Here is a 15,321-nt window from a genome sequence, read left to right as displayed (position 1 = left end):
TCCCAGCCATCATCACGCGAGCTGGTCCCCCTTGGTGTTCCTTGGGACAGCAGGAGGTGGGCCCCCATTGTGTAGACCATGAAGACACTTGGGGCAGCTTGTCCAGGGTCAGGCAGCCTTCAGGGCAGCCGAGATCACTATTAGAGGCCACGGGGCCTTGCTGGGTCCCTGGTGTGAGTCCTGCTCTGTGTCTGACCCAGTTCCTGCTGAGGAGCACCCTCGGAGGCAGCAGGTGACAGCTGGGTCCCTGTCACGTGGCAGGCCTGAGCAGAGATCTGGGCTCCTGGCTTAGTGCTGTGGGCATGTGGCAAGTGTGCCAGTGGGAAGTCAATCTCCCTCATGCTCTCACTCTTTCTTTTCACCTTCCAAATAAATATAAATAAATAAGGAATCATAAAACTATTGAAATAAACCCAAAGCTGGCTCTGGTGGGGTGAGAGCGGGGTGTGTCTCCGGTCCTTTCCTGCAGCAAAGCCCGCCCTGTAGCCTGCCACACTTCCCCGGACGCACGCTCGCTGCTTAGAAGGGTACCTTCTGCGTTCCCTTCTGCCGCTGTAGCGAGGCACCACGAGGCATCGGGAAGCCCGGTGCGCCCGTCAGGTGGGCTGGCCAGGGGCTGCTCGCCCATCAGCGCCCTGCAGGCCTCGTGCTGCTGGTGTGCACGCCAGGCTTTGCGGGGAGCAAGCCGGGCAGTGGCGCCGATAAGCCAAGCTGGGCACTTATCAACCCCAGCAGGAGGGATCCAAAGGCTGGGTGCAGCCCACCCTGTGCCCTGAGCAGGGGGCAGTCTACAGCCTCCAGGCCCGGCAGGGCACACTGGCTGGCCGGCTGCCCAGGGACTCGGGTTGGCTGTTTACATCTGTGACTCAGCAAGGACACGGGGGAGGAGCCACCCCAGCTGGCTCCTTCCAAACCCTGCCTCAGCCCATCACCCACTGGCTCTCCGGCCCCTGGCAGGTGCTAAGTGTGCCCAACTGTGAAGTGGGCACAGCCAGGTTTGGGGGAAGCTCAGAGAAGTCACAGATGGGAGGCTCTGGAGAGTGCTCATGAGTTCTGTGGCTGGGAGTGTACCCTGTGCTCCAGCCAGCAGAGCCAGTAACGTGGACAGAGAGGGTCTGGGGATGAAGCACAGGAGACAGGAGCCCATTGAGGGTGAAAGTCTCCCCAAAGCCTCCCTTTATTACTCGTTTTATACTCTTTTCCCGAAGCCCTTTAACCGAACAATAGGATGCCAATGAGTCCCATTAGACCAGGTGGTTTTAGCCACAAGCCCATCCTGTAGGTGCTCTGCTTAATGAGTGTTAACTCCTTAGCCCACAACACCCTGCTTCCTGTGTCAGGAACAGGTGGGGGTAGGTGTGAGGGCTCCATCACCAGGCAGGATCTTTTTAAGACGTGATAGCTAGCACTCCAGCAGCCACTCTGGTTCCTTGAGGCAGTCCTGACAGAGGAAGGCACTGTGAACACAGTGCCTTGGGAAGGGAATGGCATCTGAGTGCCTCCTGCATGACCAGGAGCTCTCACCAGATCCAGCCTGGGGCCACATGCTTCTGGTGTCTCACAGGAGGGAGAAAGTAAACCACCGACAAGTCAGGGACCACAGTGATTGGGGGTTTTCTGCTGAACTTCGCCAGGCCTCACTCTGAGCACTTTAGGCCCTCTGAAAAGGCACAGGTGCAGGGTCCCAGCTGCAGGGGGTGAAGGTGGATAGAAAAACAGGTCCAAGAGGCCTAGGGCGAAGGGGGACCATGTGGGCTGCTTGGGGGCCTGGGTTCAAGTCCCAGCTCTACTTTTGATTCCAGCTCCCTGCTCATGTGCGCTTGGGCCCCTGTCACCGTAGGGGAGCTGGAAGGTATTCCCAGGCTCCAGACCCAGCCCTGGCTGGTGCAGGAATTTAGCAAGTAAATAGCAGGTGGCAGATCTGTCTTTTTTCAATTATTTACAAAGTTACCACGGTGGGTGGGAGGTCCGGGAAGCAGCAGCCTGGGGCAGAAGCTTCAGGTTGGTTCACCATCCCCTCCCTCACCACCAAGTGGTCACAGTGGCTGGGACTGGGCTAGGCTGAAGCCAGCAATTTCATCTGGTTCTTCTACATGGATGGCAAGGGCCTAAACACTCGGGCCGTCGTCCACTGCTTTCCCCTGGCCTCTGGCAAGGCGCTGGATTGAATGTGGAGCAGCTGGGACACAAACCAATGCCCCGGCGGGAAGCCAGCACTGTAGGTGGTGGCTTTACTTGCTATGCCACAACGGCAGTGCCCTCCACCCCAAATAACATTCTTTAAATTGCATCTTTACTCACTTTCTGAGTGTGCCCTGTGGATATACACTCGCATGCATTTGTGCATGTGCACATGTGATCATGAGCAGGCCCCGTGCAAGGGCAGTGTCTGCACGTGTCCCTGCTAACCAGCCACAGCCATGACTGTGGGGAAGGCAGGATGATGCTGGCCTGCTGCAATGCACCCACAGCTTCTAATTCCATGATGAGCCCAGCGTGCGTGTGCATCCATGTGCATGCAGGCATGCGGGTCGGTGTGCCTGTGCACACATGCGTGGTGATGGGTCCCCTCCCTGAGCCCCTGCCACATGTCATGACCTCTGAGGCCAAGACTGACCAGGGCTCCCAGTGCTTCTGGCCCATGTTCTGCCCTGCACACAGGCAGCTGTCTCATGTTGCACCCCCGTGTACCTGGGCAGCAGCGGCCCCACCCTTGGGAGCCTTGGCTTCACCTGTCATGCGGGGACACAATGAGGGGCAGCGACCATCCTGGGACATGCAGGGCACAGGGCCTAGTGCCCTGCCCCAGGAGTGCTGCAGGTGTTGGCGGCTGTGGCCCTGGCTGTGACTGCTCCCTGTGGCCTACGCCCCACCAGCTTGGGAGGCACAGCTTCCTCACTCCTGGGCTCACCCCAAGCAGCAGCCCTCAGGTCTGAGACCAGTGAGCATGTTTTTTAGCTCTGAGACCTTCCCAAAGGCCTGGCCCAGAGCTGCCACCAGCTGATAGTGACAGGAAGTGCCCAGGCTCCAAGTGCTCCTCCTGATAACCCTGGCAGCGCCCACAAGCCCCTCACTGGCCTCCCATGCCCTTATCAGCTGCAGCCAATGTTTTCCCTGGCTGGAGCCCCAAGCTCACCTCCCTGACCCTCCGGAATGTTTGCAAACTCAGCGCTGGGGGTAGGAGGGGCCTGCAGCAGCTGGGGAGAAGGCAGCTCCACTGATGCAGGCGAGGCACCACAGGAGCTCCTTGAACCCCTCAAGGAATGGCCAGAGGAAGGCAGGGGCGCTCCCAGCTCTGCCCCAGCCCCTCCCAGCTCAGATCCTCTGCTCCCTGCAATCCGAGATGCCTGCCAGGGCACCCTGGGGCTCAGCTGACTTGCCATGGGCTGGCCCCAGCTCAGAGCTGGCTCAGGGTCCCAGCTGTGTGCAGGCACAGCACTAGCTGTGGGGGACAGCAACAAGCAGCGTGGGCAGCTCTTGGCCCCAGGACTGGCGAGACTGCCCAACGACCGGAGGGCCCAGAGTGGGAGTGCTGCCCACTTTCCCTGTGTTGTCAAACTCACAGACCAACTTCTTCTTTAAAGAAAAAAAGTTTTATTCTTATAATCAGAATATTCTAATAAAAATATTATCTTATTAGCTACCTTTACTCTCTGGGCTTGCCTCTGTACCGGACGTACTCAGCTCCCTGAGGTAGGCCCCCAAGGGCCCCTCCCTCCCCCATCCCAGAGCCCCCAGGAGGGCAGGGAAGGGGTACAGGGCGGGGCCGGTGGGAGGCAGGGAGGGAGGAGGGGGCGGGCAGCACCTGCACTTAGGACGCCTGCAAGAGCCAAGTGTGCTGGAGCCCAGCTGAGCCCTGGAGCGCAAGACAGGAGGGAGACGGCAGCCTGGGCCGCAGTGAAGGCTCCTGAGCCAGCTCCCAGTCCCAGCCAGGCACTGGAGCGCAGGCGCACGGTGTGGACTCTGGGAAACAGGAACAAGGCAGCCAGAGGTCTGCATCCTCAGGGGCAGACTGGAAGCTGAACATCCCCTTCGTAGCCAGACAATGACAGTGAGCAGACAGCCAGTGCATCTGCTCGTGTGGCCCGCTTCCCTCCAGTAAGGCACCTGTGTGAGGACGGTGGCTGCACAGCGTGAAAGCTGCTGGCATCCTGCTGTGGAGCGGCCGCTGCAGCAGTGGACCTGGGCTCGTGCCTTCAGGCAACTCCTTGGACCCCCTTTCTGCCTGGGTCCTCGCCTGAGTCACCCCGACCCGAATTTGAATGGAGACAGTCTCTTGGCATCCGGGCCGGCCACCGTAGTCCCTGGTGGGGGACGGCCTCACTGCATGCGGTCTGGCTGCAGCTGCGGGGCCTGGTACTGCACGAAGGTGGTACCTGCAGGGGCCGCAGCGGAGAGGGCCTGGGGCATGGCGGCGGCCGGGTAGCCGTAGCTCACGAAGCTGGTGGCCGTGGCAGGCGAGGCGGCGTACGGGTACTGGTCATAGGTGGCTGGTGGGTACTGAGCATAGGCTGGGCTGGCTGGGGTGTATTCAAGGTAGGGCGAGGACAGTGAGGGCACTGGGGCTGCGGGGATCACCACGCTGGGTTGCACGATGGCTTGCGGGTAGACGTAGTGCGGAGTGAGCCTGCGGGCCAAGCACAGTGTCAGGTGGGCAGACAGAGCTGGACTCAGAGGGGGGAAACACTGAAAACGGACAACTTCAACGTGTCAAGGGCTAGTGCCTCTTGGAGCTTGGGGCCCTACTGTGTGAGCGCTCATGACCCATTGTGTGAGCGCTCTGGTCCTGTCTGCCAAGTCGGCCATGCCATCGCCCTCTTTCCCAGCCTGCCCCAACCAAGCCTTCACCGGGATACCATGCCTGCCTCCCCCCACTGCATCTGTGAATGACTGAACAGGCAGTGTCTCTACCTCATGCCAGGTACTGGGAGTCCCTACCCCACACCAAGGGGGCCAAGAGCGGGCTGTGCTCCTACCATGGGAATCACCAGGGAAGTCCATTGGGGAAGACATCTGGCCCTTGGGAGGATCCAAGCTCAGGGTGCAGGGGGAGGAGCTGGCATATCCCTATCCTGCCAGTTGATGCCAGCCAGGCCTGGGGGCCCAGGAGGCCTGCCCTGCCTGGAGAGAAGACACAGGCATGCCAGCTGTGCCCAGGGAACGCTGGGGAGCTCTCTGTGGGGAGTGTCGGGCTCAGCATACCCCAGGGCACTGATGGATGGCAACAGGCTAGGCTGTCCCTTGAGATCTGAGGCCACACCTGCATGCAGCAGGATTGGAGGGGGCTTGGGGGGTAGCTGGCATCAACACCTCCCCGAGGGAAACAGCTTCCCACAGAGTTAGAGGCCAGCAGCACCAGTCATCACAGCATCCCAGACCCAGCCAGCCAGGGCTGCCAGCCAGGTGTGAGTCAGGTGACTGGGGTCTGTCCTTGCGCCAACCCACGCCATGTCATGGATGCCTGGAAGACAGCTCCTGGGGGAGGTGGCAGTGGCACTTGGACATGCCTACTGATGCAGGACAGGCAGCTCCAGAGACAAAGGGTGCTGTGGGGGAGGACATGCGACGGAGAGGCCCTGGCTCAGACTGGTGGAGGCCATATGACCTTGCCCAACAGTCACTGCCACCAAACAGCACTCACTTGGGCAGAGTGTGAAGTTCAGGGCAAAAACTGCACGTGGGGAACAAGTCCTGAGTCACAAGCTGGATCATCCCAGCCAGGGCTCAGGGCTTGGGCGCTGTGGGCAAGGCAGGGTGGAGCAAGTGCCACAAGTGCTTGGGGGAGGGGCGTGTGGCCCTGTGCTCCAGGGGACTTCCAGCTCCCTGCCCAAGAGTCAACACGATGTCACCCTCACACTGACTGTTTATCTTCCCAGGCAGGTGCAGCAGCCCCAGCTGTTGCCATGACAACACACACGCTGGCTAGGCGGGCAGGGTCCCAGCAGCTCACACAGGTGATTGCATTGGATCTGTCCTGAATCCCAGGCGGGTGCTGCCAGGAACCCTGCAAGGGTGCCTCCTCTCACTCTCCTGGTAGCCTTAGCAGCCCCATCTGCCTGCCCCCTAGAAAACATGGCCTGGGCTCAGGTTCAAGTCCTGCCATACCTCCAAGCTGCAAGACACCTCATCTCTGTGCCACAACATGGCAGGGGGTAGACACGCAGCCCTGCCCTCAAGGCGAATCAGCCCAGGAAGCAGGAGTTTCCATCCAGGTCAGCGGGGGGCTGTGACACCTGCAGGCTCCTCAGAGCAGACAACTGCCCGAGAGCAAGCCAGTACTGCTGTGGGCTGAGTCAGGAAGAGCCGGAGGGGCAGGCCTGAGGCGGGGGAGCCTGATGACACTCTGTGGCCAACCCTCCACCTCCAGACCACACCGAACCCTCAGCCAGCACTTCTCACTCAAGCCCTCCCCACCTGGGCAGCTCTCCTTGTCCTGCCAGGCCTGGCGGGGGCAGAGCAGGGAAAAGAAGGCCTTAGGGCATGGACCTCACTGAGAAGGAGGTGCTGCAGCTGTGGACCAGGGAAGAACAGATGCAGGGAAGCCAGCGTTGGTGCCGTGCCCGGCAAGCTGCCCCGGCATCCGGGGTGCCCCCCCAGCCCCTCGGAAACATTCCTCAGCGCTGTAAGCCTGGAGCCCAGAACTTCTCCAAACATGGGCAGCAGCGCCCCCAGCTCAGCCCAGGCACCCTGAGCTGTGAGCTAAAAACGCAGGGCCCCCCCAGAAAGCACAGCCAGACAGGGACAGGAGCCTGCACTGATGGCTCCTGGGCCACACGGCACAGCCAGGGGTGAGGATGGATGCCAGGCCTGGGCCGTTGCACACTGCGTGGAGTTGCCAGACAAGCAGTCCTGCCCATCTGCTCCGTCTCCACCAGTATTGGCCCCAGGCTCTGCCTCACCACCACCACCTGCTCTGGCAAGGACATGTGGAGCAAGGGGCTCTCCGATCGTCCCACTCAGCATCTGCACCTGCAGGGTGTCAGCTGTCCCTGCACATGAGGAACCGGAGGTGGCTCACAGAGCAGAAGCTGCTGTTACCCCATCTCCCACCTGAGGCCCGGGGGCCTGAGCCAGTGGCCAGGCAGTGCCTGGCCCCTTCTGTTGGCAGCCTGGGCCCCACACTCAGCCCCCAGTGACAGCAGCTCCAAATTTGCCATCAGATGAGGCCCGAGGACAGGAGGGACCAAGGTGGATGGAGTCGAGAAACCCTGTGGAGTAGGGACCAGAGCTCTGGTACCTTCTGCACTTGGAGATGTTATAGTCTCCTCTAGCCAGTTTCCCCATCTGTAAAATGGGTCTTCTGGGGGCTGGGCTCAAGGGCCTGTGCTTAAACTATGGCTTTGACCACGGTGATGTGGCCCCAGGGACCTGGGCAATATTTGGCCTGTTTCTGTCACACTGCCAACACCCCTAACTTCCAGGGCAGTGTCCATTTCCCCCTGCCCTCCATGCTAAGGTTAGGGAACCCAGCCATATAAAGACACTGCCAGACACCTGCAATTCTCACTAGTGTCACAGCCACAAACACCCAGGCCTGAGGGGTGTGGCAGGGAGGGGACTGGGATATGACTGAAGCGAGGTGGGCCCTGAAAGCCAAGATCCGCCAGCCCCGGCCACCTACCAGGTACTCTACAGCGTCCTTCTCCCAGCCGCTGCAGGAGGCACCCCAGCGTGCCTCGGTGCAGGCTGGGGAGGATGGCAGGTCCCCACTCCCAAAGGACACCCAGCCCTTGCACAGGCACAGTGCCCAGAAGCCCTCCGGGAAATGACATATCAGAGGACAGCTATCCCAGAGGGATTGGCACCCAAAGGTCAGAGGGCCCAGGCCAGCGGGGTGACCCATGGGGTGGTCCTTGCCCTTGCCATAGCGCCCTGTCCGTGCCCCAGAGCTGTGCGCCATGGCCAAGCCACTCTCAGAGTCACAGGGCTCTTCCATCTCCGGGCTTTCCAGGGCATCCAAAGAAAATGTGTCGGGCCCGGGGCGGTGGCGCAAGTGGTTAAGGTCCTCGCCTAGCACGCCCGGGATCCCATATGGGCGCCGGTTCTAATCCCGGCAGCCCCGCTTCCCTTCCAGCTCCCTGCCTGTGGCCTGGGAAAGCAGTCAAGGACGGCCCAAAGCTTTGGGACCCTGCACCCGCGTGGGAGACCCGGTAGAGGCTCCTGGCTTCGGATTGGCATAGCATCGGCCGTTGCGCTCACTTGGGGGGTGAATCATCGGAGGGAAGATCTTTCTCTCTGTCTCTCCTCTCTGTATATCCGCCTTTCCAATTAAAAAATAATAATAATAAAAATAAATCTTTAAAAAAAAAAAGAAAATGTGTCAGTGCAGCCACACCTGGGGGATGCCAGCTGGGAAGTTGCTTCCTGGGAGAACCATCACCCTGCAGAAGCCTGGGTCAAGGGGCACACTGGGCCGCATAGGATGCGGGATGCATGCACGTGGCCAGAGGGGATGGGCTGCTTGGGGAAGGATGACTCAGGGGTTCTCTGCCCTCTCTCATGCTAAGGACAGTAGAACCCATATCCCCAAATCATGCAAGGGCTGCAACAGGCCATGATGGAGGCCAGAGGCCCCACGGCACCCTGGGACAGGCATGCAGGAAGAGCTCGGCAGCCTCTGCATGGCATGAGGGCGCATGGCGGGAAGAGATCCAGACTTGGTGCAGAGTGAAACCCAAGGGGACATGTCTCTTTTCTCCAGAAGCCAGTGCCTCTCTCTCTCTCTCTTACACACACACACACACACACACACACACACACACACAGCCCGGAGCCTCCAGGCCTAGACCCCAGCATTCCAAGGACCTGTAGCACACACTGGTTGGAGGCACCAGTCCAGCTGCCGTGCTTGTCCAGGCCACAGGGACAAGTACTGCTGGCCCTCTGTGGTCTCAGTCCCCCATCTGTAAACCAAGGATCCCAAGGAGCCCAGTGGTGGGGCTGGCACTCTGGCACAACAGGTTAAGCCACCACTTGTGATACCGGCATCCCATATGGGCACGGGCTCCTGTCCCTGCTGCTCCACTTCTGATCCAGTTCCCTGCTAACGTACCTGGAAAGCGACAGCAGAAGGCCCAAGTGTAAGGCCCCTATCCCCTATGGAAGGCCTAGGTAGAGCCCAAGGCTCAGCCTGGCCCAGCTCTGGCCGCTGCAGCCACTGCAGAGTGCACTACAAGTACATCTTTCCCTCTAACTTTGCCTTTCAAACAAATCAATCTTAGGACCCTCACCCAGGCTGGGCAGACGGCCTGGGCCCCTGAGCAGGGCATCTGCAGACTGCCTGCAGAGCAGGGCCAGGATGAGGGGCTGGCAGTACCCAGAAAATCGGCTACCCACTGCCCCCTACTCAGAGCAGAACTCAGTGAAAAATAACTGGCCACAGCCCTGCAGGACTCATTTTCTGAACATAAAGCCACCTCTGAAAATAAAAGCGAAAAAAGCAAATGAGCCCATTTCACTTTTCTGCTGTCTGGGGCCTCACCTCACCAAGGAGGGGGCCAGCGTGCCGTAGGAGGGCAGCCTGGCGGGCAGGAAGCCACCAGTAAGCCTCCCGGGAATCCCCCACACGCTGCAGGGGACATTCAGGCTCCCTGGGGCCCAGCAAACAAGTGCAGCTGGCTGCAGGCGGCAGGTGACACGCTTGCTCTGCGGCCCTGGGCCAGGCTTCCCGTTCAACTTCTCTTTACCTCAACTCTGAATCTCCCCCAGAAAGCTGTCCTCCACCTCCACAGGCATGACCAAGCCACTCTTCCATCTGCTCAGACCCAGGGCTCTAGAACCTTCTCAGTTGCCTGTTTCTTTCACACATCCTTCAACACACACCCAGTATCTCACAGAGCTGCATCACAGCGGCCACAGCGCGGTCACACACATCACACGGTGCCTGGTGCCCGCGCCGCCCCCGGGACCCAGCTGCAGAAATTCCTCCCCATCCCCTCCGCTCTGGGCATGTCAGGGGCCACAGCACTGGGATCCGCCTCTCTGTTCTTGGGAGTCCCCTACAGACCAAAGCCCAACCTCTTGAGCAGAGGCTTCTGGAAGATTCTTTCCAGCCCCAGCACACGGGGTTCCTCCTGCCTGAACAAAGGACTCCTTGGAGAGGACTGCAGGACCCACCCGAGGGTTCCTATTACAGCAGACACGCAGACAACAGGTGCAGTACGGGCGCCTCCCTCCACACGAGCTGCCAAACAGGAAGTGACGACAGCGGGCAGCAGGGCCACTGTCAGAGGACACCCTGAGGGTGAAAACGTGATGCCACAGGGTCAGTGGGGGGAAGGTGGCCTGGCCAAGTCCCCTGCCCCTGCTGCTAGACACACACTGCGTGACCACTCAGTCCCTGTGCCTGGAAGGCTGTGTCCCAGGGACTGCCAGAGCCAGTCTCCTGTCCCCTGCCTGCAATCACATGTCACCCGGTCACCACCACCTGCACGCAGGATCCTCCCTGGCTTTACTGACTTCTGTGAAGCAGCAACAAGACATGCCAGCAGCTACCACGACAGCACCATGAGGCCCGTGGCCCCACAGTGGCCCATCACCTCCACGCCAAGCACAACATCACATGGGACCAAGAGCAGATCCCAGTTCCTAGTCTGTCCTCTGCCCTGGGGACCAGGCACGATAGGACATCCCAAGCTCTGTCCAGGATGGCCACGCGCAAACCTGTAACATATGCAGATTCACACCCCCCGTTGGTGCCAACTTCCTCTTTTGCCATACTCAGCAGCCCCAACTGTGCCCTCGAACACACAGGGACCACAGCTGTATTGTTCAGAGAACCCCACACACAGGGCCAGTGATGGAATGGGGGGGGCAGGCTTACAGTGTTCCTAGCCCCATGGTCGACACTCCCTGCCTCCCAGCTCCTTGGCTCAGGCCCCCAGCACACACACCTCCATGGCCTGAGCATGTCACAACTGGGGCACCAAGGGCCTCACTTGGGGGACACAACGATCCCAGAAGCTCCACACTCAGGGGGCCGGTGTCCCTGGCCCAAGTCTACCGTGTGCTGAAGGCATGCCAGATGTCATGTGACAAGCCCCACACTCACCAACAGGTACCTATGCAGGAAGCCTGCGACAGGCCAGGTCTCTAGGCTGGCATGGAGACTCCTACTCAATGGACACCCAGCCCCTGGCAAGGCCCTTCAAGGACAGGGAGGGGACCTGCCCCCAGCACAACAGCTGGCCCTTCAAAAATAACCCAGGCAAGCCTCCAACGAGCCAGGCTCTGGATGAAGCTCGGTCCCTGGCCTGCTTGGGGTGGATGGCATCCACGGACACCAGGAGGCTCTCACCCTCTCGGCCAGCCTCCTCGTGCCCACTGCTGTGCCAATCACGCAGGACAGTGGGCTGCCACAGAGCACTGCCCCACATCTACACCCAGCCGAGCTAGGTCCTGGCCAGCCTAGCAGGACAAAGCAGGAGCAAGGGACCTGGTTAACAACACGAAGTCCTGTCGGGGCTCCTGGCCCACAGGACCTCCCTACACACAGTCCCAAGCCACCCGGCCTCAACGTGAGACTGTCGGCCTTGGCATGGTCCAAGCCTTCTGCCTGGAGCCACAGCATCCGCCTGGGGAAAGTGCTAGCCAGCAGGCGAGGGGTTAACCAGTCCACACACATCGGTGCCCCCCCCCCCCCCCCCCCGGCCAACAGCAGGCCTGGCCTCACTGCCAGCCCCAAGCTGACAAAACTGACCGCTGAGTCAGGCTGGGCTGGGCTCCGGGGCCTGATTGTTCCCAAAGACAAAGGGGACGCTGACCGTCCAACTCCTGGGCTTGGCCAGCGGGCGGGAGTTCAGGACACGCCGCTGACCCGGGCAGCCAGCTTGGCCGCTCTGTGGCGACACACCCTTGCTGGCCTGGCCTCTGGCAGGTGGGGGCAGGGATGGGGGCGCAAGCCTGCAGACACTTCAGTCTTTCGTCTTCAGAAAAGGCAAAGACACAGGCCTCCGACCCCTGGTCCCTGCCTGGTCTCCACTCCCTAGCAACCACCAAACACAGCAAGGCCTCTTGGTAGACACAGGTATTAAATGGCCAGCTGCAAACTGAGTTATAAAACACCAGGGCCTCGAGTCAGCACACCTGCACCAAAGGCAGACTGGCCCTTGCCATCCTTGCGCGATGACGAACATGGTCCCTGACTACAGAGCAATGCTCTGCGATCCTGGACCAACCGTTCTGCTACCTCACCAACAAGGATGGGCTGGCCTGCCTTTGGCTCAGCATCCCCACAGGTGAACTGAGGCTAGGGCGAGACCCACCCCCGGAGACTGTGGGGACAGGAGGGCAAGTGCTGGACACTCGCTCTGTGCCATATAGGAGCTGAGCCCGGAGCGGAGCCTGGCTGCGGGGACCCATGGTGACAGTCTGAGCAGGGCCCCTCCCTAAGCTGGAAAGGCTGTCTGAGGCCCTGCTCCTGCCTGGGGGTACCTGGGGAAACCCAGTAATGCTTAATGCCCGCTTGCAGGGCCTCATGCCCAGGGGCTGGGAAGAGGTAGCAAGACTGGAGTGTCACTAACACCCTCGAAGGCAGCCCAACTGGCTATGACACACACCAAGGTGCAGGGGAATGTGCAACCATCAGTGGCCACCTCCTCCACTGTCCCTGGACAGGGAGCACGCGCAGAGGCCACAGCCAGCATCCTGAGGTTCCAGTGTCTGTTATCACTAATGGCCACTGCCAGGCCATGGTAGGCCACAGTGGAGCCACAGTACCCTACAGGCAAACACACAGCGTAGAGACATCACCCAAGCCACAGAGACCCTGTGGTCAGCTGCACACTGAGCCTGACCTGCTCCGCAGCACCCTCAGCTATGCTGCCCATCCCTCCCTGGCACACACATGTGTGTGCACACACATGTGTGTGCACACACACCCAGGCCTGAGACCCAGAGGCCTGGTCAACACTAGGGAAGCACTGAGGACTTCAAAGCAGGGGCCCTTGGTGCAGCTACACCCCTCCAGGGGTGGGGATACCCCTGGATCACCCAGGGGTGTGAAGCAGGTGGCAGAGTCCCCCATCCCCTCCCCAGGCAGCTGCCAGGCCCCGTGATGGCAGAGGACGGCAGGACCACATTGCTTCAAGTGGACTCACCTGGAAGTCGGCAGTGACCACTTTAAGCATGTTGCACCTGCCACAGGCTACACGCTGGCTGCCTGTGATCTGTGACCTGACCTCCCGTCCCCCCACCACTATCCTTGCACCAGGCTCCCCAAGGCCAGTCAGAGAGCTCGGAGGCAGGTGTACCCATTTCACAGGTGGTGGAGAGGGGTGCACACCCAGGCAATCCCCCGTCAGTTCCCTTGCTGTGGCATGGACAATGCCATCTGCCTCCCCAAGGCTCGTCTGTCCCTCCCAGTCCCCAGAATGTAGTCACAGTCACTGTGCCCAGCCCAGGACCTGACAGCTGGTGGCCCACTTCACCCCACCTCCCAGGCCTGCCCATGCACTCACCCATAGGTCCGCTGGATCAAGGTGGGATGTAGCTGCTGAACACCAACGGCAAAACCTAGAGAGAAGGAGGGGCGTGGGCAGCTCCACGGAGGCCGCATCCACTCACTTTCCCACTCATGGGGACAGCCCACTTCCTCTCTGCACCAGGGGACTGGTCCCCACGCCATGGGAATGACCCCACACTGATGGCTGCCAACCAGGGGCCATGCCCTCCGACCCTGGAAGGGGCCAGGCTCCCCAGCTGCAGTGGCTCTGCGGGTTCAGACAGCACTCCTGCCCCAAGAGACGGGGCGGCCCTGCTGCCCAACAGCTCCCAGGACCGTGGCACAAACGCTCTCACCTGTCTGCAGGCTCCTGGGCTTGGCGCCCAGATAAGCCAAGTTCACGTTGGCCTTCCGGCCGTCGATGATAGGATTAGGGTCTTTGCAAGCCCTCTCAGCTGCCGCCCGGTCAGCCATGGTCACCTGGAGGGGCACAGGCAGTTAGGGGCACGGATCACTGGGTGGGGGGGCCAGGGCAGAAGGCTCAGTTCCATAGGGCGGGAGAGGGTGGAGGCTGTTATTCAGGGCACCTGGGCCTCCCGACGAGTGGCCCGGACCTTCCCCCCACCCCCCAAGGACACAAACAGGGAACAGGGTCAACAGAGACCCTCAAAGGGTAGGCCTGATTCCCCTGGCAGAAAGCTGACAAATCTCCCCTCTGGAGTCCACCGCCAGGCCGGCTGGAGATGAGGTCCCCTTAAGCTGCTAATCTGGGGCGTTCAAGGGGGTGCAGCTCATGGGGAGGGGGGACGTGTGCTGCCGGCCCGCCCGCTGTCCCCGGGACACCCCGAGGGCGGCCGTCGCAAACTTGGGCGTCCTAACCGAACACAGCGGATCTGGCTGCGGCGGCGCGGTGGGGGCGGGGAGGGCGGCAGGTGCGGGCGCCCGGCGGGCGGCGAGGCCCTCCGGAGGGCCAGGGCACGCGCCCCCGGCCGCCGCGGGCGGATGGGGGGCAGGGGCGGTCCGGGAAAGGGGTGCGGGCCCGGCCGCGGGAGTGGGGGCCGCTTACAAAGCCGTAGCCGCGGGACTTGCCCGTCTGGCGGTCGGTGATGACCACGGCCTCTTCGATGTCCCCGAAGCCCTCGAAGTACTTCCTGAGCGAGGCGTCGGTCGTGTGGTAAGGGAGGCCGCCCACGAAGATCTTGGTGAACGTCGTGTCCTTCTGGGAGCCGTGCATGGCGCCGGGGGCGGCCGGGGGCCGCGGGAAGCCCGCGCTCGGGGCGCACGGCGCGGGCTGCAGCAGCATGGGGGGCGCCCCGCCGCCTACGGACCCGGGCCGCGCGGGGCTGCGCTCATGGGGGGCGCCGGGCAGCGCGCGGGGCCACGCGGGGCGCCCGTCCGGCAGCCACGCTCCTCCACGGCCGCTCCGCGACGCGATCCGAGCCGCCGCCGCGCGAACTCTGCGTCCGGCGCCCGCCCCGCGAGCGCTTTGTAGCTGGCCCCGCCCCCGGCCGGCGGGCCCCGCCCCCGAGCCCGCCCCGCCCCGGCGCGCGGGGGCCGCTGGGAGGTGTAGTCCCAGCCCGCGCCCGGCCGGGGCGCGCCGGAGGAGGCCATGGGTCCGGGCGCGGGGGCGTCGCCTTCGGGAGCATTCTCGGGTGGATCGCGTGTTATTAGCATCATGCGTGTCGCGTCAGCATACATAGGAAAGGAGGCGAGTCTGGTTGCATTTGTAAACGTAACCTGGCCAAACGCAACACGGCTCAGGGACCCCCTGTTCCCCCCATGACAGGTGCAGGGGCGGCCACCTCCAGCCTCACGGAGCTTTTCTGAGCCAGAGTGCACAACTCGGAGGCAGGAAAATCGGACGCTCTAAGTTAGACAAT

At 61.7% G+C, this 15,321-nt stretch overlaps 1 protein-coding gene across 1 annotated transcript; it reads right to left on the bottom strand.

The window, feature by feature from the left end:
- Positions 1-3,577: 3,577 nt before the first annotated feature.
- On the bottom strand, positions 3,578-14,876 carry RBM38 (RNA binding motif protein 38). The gene is made up of 4 exons (XM_040988193.1): positions 14,508-14,876; positions 13,798-13,921; positions 13,458-13,512; positions 3,578-4,627 (listed from the first exon to the last, which is right to left on the bottom strand). Exons 1-4 carry the CDS (start codon positions 14,742-14,744, stop codon positions 4,321-4,323), a joined length of 723 nt encoding a protein of 240 aa, XP_040844127.1. The 5' UTR covers positions 14,745-14,876; the 3' UTR covers positions 3,578-4,320.
- Between the last annotated feature and the right edge of the window lie 445 nt (positions 14,877-15,321).

Source organism: Ochotona curzoniae, unplaced genomic scaffold (genome assembly GCF_017591425.1).
Source record: "Ochotona curzoniae isolate NIBS_2020 unplaced genomic scaffold, NIBS_Ocur_1.0 contig_48, whole genome shotgun sequence".
In the NCBI taxonomy this organism is placed as follows: domain Eukaryota; kingdom Metazoa; phylum Chordata; class Mammalia; order Lagomorpha; family Ochotonidae; genus Ochotona; species Ochotona curzoniae.
The sequence above is the reverse complement of the archived record's forward strand: the minus strand, read 5'-3'. Positions and strand labels throughout refer to the sequence as shown.

Excerpts from the sequence above, each read along its gene's own strand:
- RBM38 (XM_040988193.1), bottom strand. The coding sequence starts at position 14,744 with ATGCTGCTGCAGCCCGCGCCGTGCGCCCCGAGCGCGGGCTTCCCGCGG. Across the intron at positions 13,922-14,507 it reads AGTCCCGCGGCTACGGCTTT|GTGACCATGGCTGACCGGGC; the intron begins GTAAGCGGCCCC and ends GTGCCCCTCCAG. Across the intron at positions 4,628-13,457 it reads TTGATCCAGCGGACCTATGG|GCTCACTCCGCACTACGTCT; the intron begins GTGAGTGCATGG and ends CTTGGCCCGCAG.